General features: G+C 35.7%; 1 protein-coding gene across 1 annotated transcript; it reads right to left on the bottom strand.

Moving 5' to 3' along the window:
* Positions 1-2511: 2511 nt before the first annotated feature.
* LOC113318208 (phosphate transporter PHO1 homolog 5-like) lies at positions 2512-8105 on the bottom strand. The gene is made up of 10 exons (XM_026566344.1): positions 7293-8105; positions 5271-5677; positions 4964-5165; positions 4761-4881; positions 4414-4672; positions 4216-4320; positions 4050-4094; positions 3773-3922; positions 3251-3666; positions 2512-3110 (listed from the first exon to the last, which is right to left on the bottom strand). Exons 1-10 carry the CDS (start codon positions 8047-8049, stop codon positions 3011-3013), a joined length of 2562 nt encoding a protein of 853 aa, XP_026422129.1. The 5' UTR covers positions 8050-8105; the 3' UTR covers positions 2512-3010.
* Positions 8106-8642: the final 537 nt, after the last annotated feature.

Here is an 8642-nt window from a genome sequence, read left to right as displayed (position 1 = left end):
TAATAAGTTTGCCTGAGATAAGGCCTTCTTCTTGAGATCTTTGAATCATGAAGGACAAAGCTTCACCCACCAAAAGAAATAAGAATGGAGACAAAGGGTCCCCTTGCCTGATTCCTTTTCTAGATTCGAAGTATCCTGAAGAACTATTAATCAAGATAGAGAACCTTACAAACTCCACACAACATCTAATCCATTTCCTCCATTTAACACCAAACCCTATAAGAGCAAACATTTGTTCCAGAAAATCCCAATTTACATGATCAAAAACCTTATCAAAATCAACTTTAACAAAAATACCATATTTCCCAATTCTTTATCCAGTGCCAATACGTTCATTTGCCACTAACACACCATCCAAAATTTATCTTTTTTTGATAAAAGTACTTTGATGAGGAGAGATCAAATCTGGCAGAACTCCTTTCAACCTGTTAGCTAACACTTATGAAAATATTTTATGAACTCCATGGACTAAGCTTATAGGCCTTGAGCTTAGTTAGTGCTTTACCTACTTTTCCTATAAGTTGCTAAATTTAGAAGAGGTTACATGCTAAAAACAAGTAACAACGTCACCTTTTTTTCCAACCAATCTGCAACGTTCGTGAAAAGCCAGATAAATGCTTCCGAAACGTTTTTCACGTTTCAGAAGTTGTACTTGCTGTTTTTTTTTTTCACGTTTCACAAGTTGTACTTGCTGCTTTCATTTTGATTTTCTTTTGCAAGCGTTACATGGATAAAGTCAAATCTTCTTTTTCAATTGGATTGTTTAAATTTTTATAAGCATCGGTGCTTATATCAGTTGTTGTCTGGATATTGTTTATTCTAGAACACCCCTATCATAATGGGGAGGGACGGTCAAAGAAAAAAGGAAGCACTATTACAATTAGATAATAAAAGAAAATTTGTGCATCAATTGAAAGTATCACTTTTTCCTAAAATAGAGGGAGTACATTATTTTATTAGTTGCAATGATAAATTAGTTGATACATAAACCAAAATATGGCTCCGTAATGTGTTATGTATCCTTTATGGTGGTTTGCATAATGATTATGAAATCAATTTTTGAAAATTATGCCTAAAATGATATAAACACCTCCGAATTTTTCTTAAAAACTTTAAATTTGAGATTGTTGGTTGTACTCATTGTGTAGATCTCTTTAAAATATTTTTAACGAGATAAAATTTGTAAAAATGTAAGACACAGATTTTTAAATATGTTATATTCTAGTTTGATTACCAATTATATCCTTGAAAAAAAATATAATACATAAGGAGTTCTTTGGTTTATTAACAAAAATGTCTGATATCTATTTGCACTTCCTCTTCGGTTTATTTAAAAAATATCTAAAACCTATTTGCCCTTCTTCTTTGATTTATTTATGAAAATGTCTAATACCTATTTGCCCTTCCTCTTCTGTTTATTTACGAAAACGTTTAAAGAAAAAAGAAGGATTCAGAGGGACATTTTTAATTTTTCGGCCCGCATCATTTACAATCTTTTTGTGTCAATTTGATCAGTTACATTTTACAAAAAAAAAATGACCATATAGAAGGTTTTCCCCCGCTTCGCTCGGTTGGTCGGCCCAACTATTTTTGCGCATTGTGCACGCCTCTTCAGCTAACTCTTTTCTTTTTTTCTGAAAGTAAACCAGATTCGTTTAATAACCGAAAATCCTATATGACCCGCTCGTTGACAGCGGAATAATAGCTGATTTTACGTGAAAGGGGTAGTGGCGGACAGATGTGAAATTTTCTATATCCACGTCACGAAGAAAAAAAAGTCCCTAACCTCCATCAACCCTAATAACTTCATTAACCTATATCTTAACCTGCAGTTTCTCTTTCATTTTAATGTGGTGAAGATGATGATAGCTTTTTCAAATCCTTTACTGTGTACTGTGTTAACCTTATATTGTTGTTACATACATGAATAATATTGCAATTGTCAACTGTGATTGGAAGGTTAAAGATTGAGAAAATATGATCTATAGAAAAATTAGGGATGATTTGGTTGAATTCATGATAGTTTTTTCAAATAGTTCATAGATGTGGATCTTGTTTTTGACTAGGACAATAAATCGAAATTTGATTCATTCGTCTCTGACTCCTTGGACTTAATAAGATTGTGCTGTAATTTCGGTTTCACTGATTTAATAGGAAGAAGGTGAAGAAAATTAAAATGGCGAAGGATGTAGATCGAAAGAGGGCTTCTAATCTAATATTGTTGGATCCATTGATGTTTCGTTTGAGACGTTAGATTAAGTATTGCATACATATCCTATCCAAACAGAAGGATTTTCATTTTCTCTTCCAATTAATTTGTGATGACACGACTAATAAAGATACACATCTTTCTACCAGTGTACCAGCCACGTAAGATTGGTTGTTATTCAGCTGTCAAGGAGCGGGTCATGTAGCAGAGTCGGTTTAATAACATAGAAGATACATACAAAATTGGGATACTTCTAGAGTAATTCCTGAAGGAAACGTATCCCATTCCATAGTTACATGAGATTTTCTGGCAAACTTGGCTAAAGTATCCGCCTGCTTATTCCATTTCTTATTAACATACATACATTTAGATTTTACAAACGAGGAAATGCCAACTTTACAGTTATGCACAATTGAAAAAAATATCCAGTGCAGTGGTGAAGGAGCTTCAATTGAGCTTACATGAGATACTTCAGTAAAAGACTTGCATCTTCCTCGAAACAAGTAGGAATTAACACTTGGTTCCAAAGTTGTTGGCTTTCAGACTCTCTAATCTTTCTCTCCCAAGCCCGGTATTCTCTATTTATTTTTTCTTCAAAATTGTGTGTCATTTTGTTCTTTTTTTTCGTATGAGTTGATTAAATGTCTTATGTGGTACTCGCCTGCGGGTGTTTCTCCGTTTTTTCATTCTTGATCATTATCAAGCTCTAGGAATCATCTGACTGTCATCCTCGAGCTTTTATAGTCTAATTTTTCGGTCATGGTACGTATCATGAAGCTCATTCTAATGAAAACTAATTATTCACTCATCTTTATCTTCCAACTCGTGATAGTTGAAAGGGAGAGGTACGGTTGTGAACGCACGAAACTTGCCAACGTTGTTTAGGTGTTCATTCTCTATCCTGAAAATCAAAGAAATCATAATACTACCCGTTAATAACAAGAAGGTTATGGAAACTTCCATGAGAACTCTAAAGTAAAAAATAGGTTCAAAATTAATTAATTAAGTAACTAAAAATTGTAGAAGACAAGAAGTATATACCTGAAGAAATTCCATACACCGCGACGAAAGATCTCTAGGCATGCAACAACAACAACCATAGCTTCTTTATGTAAGAAAGAAACTTGAATGTTCAACACAGTTTGTAGCCAGGCAAATCTCAGCAACACATCCATTACCATTATTCCGTAATAAACACTTTTATGTGGAACAAGAAGCTTGTCTCTTAACCAAGGGTTCTTCGAATTCTTTTGTAGGAGTCCCCAGTCAAAAACAATATCCCAATATATAGCAATGATAGCTGCACTGATCGCGCTTATCCAAGCCATTACGTACAGTTCTGTTGTATGTCTTTTACCATAAGCCGTTACCAGGCTCACAGACAAAACAATACTTAAGTATTTGAAACCATTAATTCCCTGCATCCCATCTTTTTCTTCAAAATATCGTCGAAAACACTACAAACAAAGAAAAAAACAGTATTCGTATTAAGTTAGTTTTGATTCCTGTCTTTAGATTTCCATAAATCCAAACTCATTGAGGAAGGCTCTGTAAGATAGAAACCTGTAAGGCGCGTAACCAAAATGGAAAGGCAGCTAAGGCGATATAGAATGAATTGTAAACAACGTCTACTTTGCAACTGGTCTCTCTCCTTTTGTAGTCACCCGAACCATAATAACAGATGTAAAATGCAACACTTCTAAGAGCTTGGCCCTGATAAAATCATTGATTAACAAAAAACATGGCCAGTGTTAGGTTAACTTGTTGCTTCAAATTAACAACTTGCATAGACAGACACACCAAAGTAAACTAGTTGACCTGCATGAGATTATTAACCAACCTGACTACTTAGCTGATCTGCCAACATGAAATCCGATAGAGTGACCTACTCGGCAGAAAGAAAAAAGTAAAAGAGAATTAGATTTAAAAGATCAACCTGAACTTGGTAAATAATGCATAGCATTTTATGGATGATGTTTTACAAGAGAAAAAAGTTTTCAATTTACCCTGTACAAAGGTGCACTGATAGCTCGGAATGTAGTTCGCAGTAGGAATATACGACTAGAGCGATATACAATGTTGAACGGACAAATTATTATGAGAAGTATAGCCTGCAAATAAGATTGAAAAATTGATACCATTAGCTAGTAAAAAAAAATGGAATCCTAAAATAAGTGCGACGATTTCGTTATATAATCACTTACGGAAACTAATGCCAGAGGGAGGAGTTCCGTGATCGCTTTGTATCTTTTGGTTTTTATATCCAATTCCATGTCTAGGTTAGCAAGTACACAGGCAAGGGCAGCTGTTGCGAGAATTGTACTTAATAAAAAGACTTCTCTGAATCCCAATTCTGTTCCTTGCTTGAAACCAAATATGAACGGGTAATTGATTTGATATCGCTTCCAAAAGTATATGGCTGCTGAATACAAGAGCAAGTGTAGGACTAGAAATCCAAATAAACTGCAACACCAATGTTCAGACAATATGAGTTGCTAATTAGAACGTCAGGTGAGCAGATTACTTTCAGATAAAGCAACAGGTTAATTACCTGTAGAGTGGAAACATAGTTTCCATGTACTGCGTAAAGCCATCTTTGTTTATGACATTTCTAAGATTTATGACCAAAATTAGGCATATTAGAAGCGATATTGCGCAGCCAGAAAATAAACCTGCAAATAAAGCAGAAGTGGATAAGAATAAAAATATTAAATCCGAGAATTCCCATTTGATGATATTAAAGGTAGTTTTTACCCGAGGAAAATGTTGTTACGTGTCTTTCTTTCTTTTTTTTCGATCTCAAGATGTTCATGCCTTCGCTACGGTTTGACTTCGAAAAGTGTTTGATGAATGAAGCCTCAACTCTGTCCATTAGCCTAGTAACATCGTCAGAGCTACCGATGTAAGAGTTATCCACCATGTGCAAATATATTTTTGATGCATGTCTTGATGTTATCTGCAATATTATGACTAAATCAGTTACAAACTGTTATGGAAATGCCAAGAAATTTAGATGCATATCTTGATTTTATCGGCTCCGTCAGAACTATCAGTAACGTACCTTGTCATATTTCTTCATGGTCTTGGAAAATGCTAAGAGATTTAGATAACTGAAACTTTTCAAAAGTTGAAGTTTGTGATAGAAATGAACGAATGCAGACTGTAGTTGTTCTTCAGCTTTCTTCAAGTTTTTTTTGTTGAAACTCAAATTATTCTTTCGTTTCTTCTTGAGGATGCCTTTTATCGTCGAACGTGGAGTTCCAGATGGGCTGTTGATCTTCACAGTACTCAAAAGCTCCAAATGAGCTGGTATTATGATCTTTAAAGGCTTCTCTTCACCTTCGTCATCTTCTTCATTTTGTTTTTCCTGTTCCACGTCATCATCGTTGCTCGGTTCATATTCTCCAACTGAACTTCCACGGGTACTTGTTTCATTACTTTCTTGTATCACTTCCATACGCCCTGTTACTGCACATTTTTTACCAGAAAAGAGATTAATTTAACAAAAATTCTTCCCTAACCGCGTAACAAACAATTTCAAACTAGCCTCGCATTCGTGTAAGACTCACTATTCCCCTAAAATATGTTCAGTTTTACTTTTTCTTATTGGGGACAACGAATTTGAGATAGTATATATATACCTTTACCACACTGGCCACTACCTCTATCTACTGACCATATATATTTTACACCCTGCTTACACGTGTGAGCTCAAATGCATATGATCAGTAATAATTCCCCAAGACAAGTTCATCACTAGGGTTGCACAAGACCCGTCCACGATACCCAAACCCACCCGTACCCGCTAAATTCGTGGGTTTTTAATCCATACCCGTCCGTTGTGGGTGCGGGGTTGGTTATGGAAAAAAAAACACCCGTTGTCTGTGGGTGCGAGGTTGGTTTAAGCTAATACCCGCCCAAAAAACCCGCAGATTATATACCATTAGATAAAACTAATCCTAGTCGTCTATTATGAAACCCTAATACTAGTAGATAGGATAACTGATAACCCTCATTCACTTTCTACACTCTTCTCTCTGTTCAGCCTCTCCTCTTCTTCCTCCTCAGTTCTTCTTCTTCACCTACGAACGACAATTACCAGAAATCGACAACAACAACTTCGAATCTTCACCAGAAATCGATAACAATCGAAAAATCAACAGATTCAACACTTAATCTTCATCTGTGAACTTCCTAGATATGAATATTTTGGGGGTTTTGGTTTTTTTTTTCTCACTTAATCAAGGAGAGTAGAAGTTACTCTAAATACTTGAATATAAAGCGGGTTTAAACCCGTTTAAACCCATACCCGCCCAACCCGTAGCGGGCGGGTAACAAAACCCGCTCGCTATTTGTGGGTGCGGGGTTGGTTATGAAATAAAAAAACCGCAGTCTGTGGGTGCGAGGTTGGTTTTAGCTTATACCCGCCCATGTGCAGCCCTATTCATCACCGTATGTCCCGTTATTCAAAAATTATAATTCACTTGTAAAGGACAAATTTTACAATTCTGTATTTCGAATTTGTACTTTTTCTACTGCCAAAAAACTATGTTATTTATGTTAATATTAATAGGAATTAAAAAAGAAAGATCGAGATTAACCAACAGGTTTCGTTAAAATTAAAGAAAAATTGCGATTAAATAAATTCGCTAAATTTTTATGAAAGTCATAGAAAAATATTTTGCAAGAAAATTAGTTCCTAATTCATTTGGTCTCATTAGAAAAATTATTGCGCCTTTTAGTATGAGCCTGGTGGTTTCCTTGCCTAGCTTCGGTCCCGGACTAGCCAGAGTCGGGAGCACATGTCAACTAAATTCTTTAGACTCATCAACACATTTGGTCGGTATCTTAAAGTATAAGGCCGGAAAACCTCGTCGCTAGACTCGAGTTTTACCACTGCAAGGTTACTAAATTCTGCAAGGAGTACCAGTATCCATATAAAATAAAATAATTTTCACCACTCGATCCAGTAATAATAATTGGTAACCCAGTGACCCACTGTAGGAGCTCGGAGTTATATTGCCAGTTGCAGGACACCTTAGGAATTAAATTGACCAACATAGAGTAATGAAAAACCACTTACCGGAGCTTTCAGTACTGCTGGAGTCGCCCTTAGGTGAAGAGACAGAAAATGCCGAAGCAGATCTAGCGATTTCTTTACAGAGTTGTTCAAACTTTCCGTGATCAGGATGCTCAACTTTAACTCTAAAAGCAACTAAAGCATCCATTTGTTTAGTCAAAACAGCAGCTTCATTCATAACTTCATCCACTTTGTCTCTGTAAAACTTATTAACCGCGTTGAACTCCTCATCAAGTGTCTTAAAGAAAGCTACTTCATATTCTCCTCCATCTTCGTTTGACATCAAGAACTTCGTCTCATATTTTTCATAATTTTGACTTGATTGAGGTACTCCTTGTTCTAAGTCATGATGATGATGACCTCGCATTGATTGCACTAATATCACCGGTTCTTCATCATGGTGAAATATACCATGATGGTGATTATTATTTTGATGATGATGATGATGATGATGATGATGATGGCCGTTATTAGTACTGGTTGTAGTACCGTTGATACTTTTAGAGGTGGTGATGCTAGGGACGCTACGAGCAACCACTAGTCCACTAAAGCTTCTGTAAAGAGTAGATATTCCAGCACCAACAGGGTTATGATGGTGATGATGATGATGTTGATGAGTAGCATGAGAATGATGTTGTGGGGGAGTGTTGAATTTGAAAAGTTTAAGATCCTCAAGTATGAGCCTGAGGGATGTGTAATCCATATAAGCTCCTTGCCATTCCGGCACCATTTGTGACCTCATCTCTTTCTCAAACTTCATCTTTCTAGCTCTCCGATAACTCTCTGCTGATAATCTTTGGAATTTTATAGAGAATCTGAGATACACACATGAGATATTTATATTGATAATAATGGAAGAATATAGCTTCTACTAGACAGATCTTTAGTGGTTGAATTTCGATTGGACTTACGTGTATTGGTCCCTACATACACGATTAAGTTTACGTAGCGGGCTGCTTTTTGCTCATGTTTCTTTATTTATTGAAAAATAAATAAATTGGAAACTAGTATTTAATGCAATAATTCTAGAATTTATTCTATAGGATTATCCCGTGTGAAATATCCGTTTTAACACACTACCATTCTTTGTGTTCACTTTTTCCAATCACAATTGGATTCTCTCACGTAATTATTTACAGGACTGGATAACTTGCATTTAGTTCGGGATCGTTCTTTTTGATGTGCGTTGTTTTTCCAGTCCTATTGAATGTCTCTATTCATTGATTCGGGAAGTTTAGTCCCATAAAATAAAATAAAAGCTAAAACGAGTTCCAAATTTGGATATATAAAAATGTTCATTCCAAATTGGACATGAACCAAGTCCAAATTCGTCCATTGGATATGACGCAACTG

This window comes from Papaver somniferum, chromosome 10, assembly GCF_003573695.1.
Source record: "Papaver somniferum cultivar HN1 chromosome 10, ASM357369v1, whole genome shotgun sequence".
NCBI classification, from domain to species: Eukaryota; Viridiplantae; Streptophyta; class Magnoliopsida; order Ranunculales; family Papaveraceae; genus Papaver; species Papaver somniferum.
This window is presented reverse-complemented; position numbering and strand designations above follow the sequence as displayed.

Excerpts from the sequence above, each read along its gene's own strand:
- LOC113318208 (XM_026566344.1), bottom strand. The coding sequence starts at position 8,049 with ATGAAGTTTGAGAAAGAGATGAGGTCACAAATGGTGCCGGAATGGCAA. Across the intron at positions 5,678-7,292 it reads CAGCAGTACTGAAAGCTCCG|TAACAGGGCGTATGGAAGTG; the intron begins GTAAGTGGTTTT and ends AAAAATGTGCAG. Across the intron at positions 5,166-5,270 it reads CCATGAAGAAATATGACAAG|ATAACATCAAGACATGCATC; the intron begins GTACGTTACTGA and ends ATAATATTGCAG.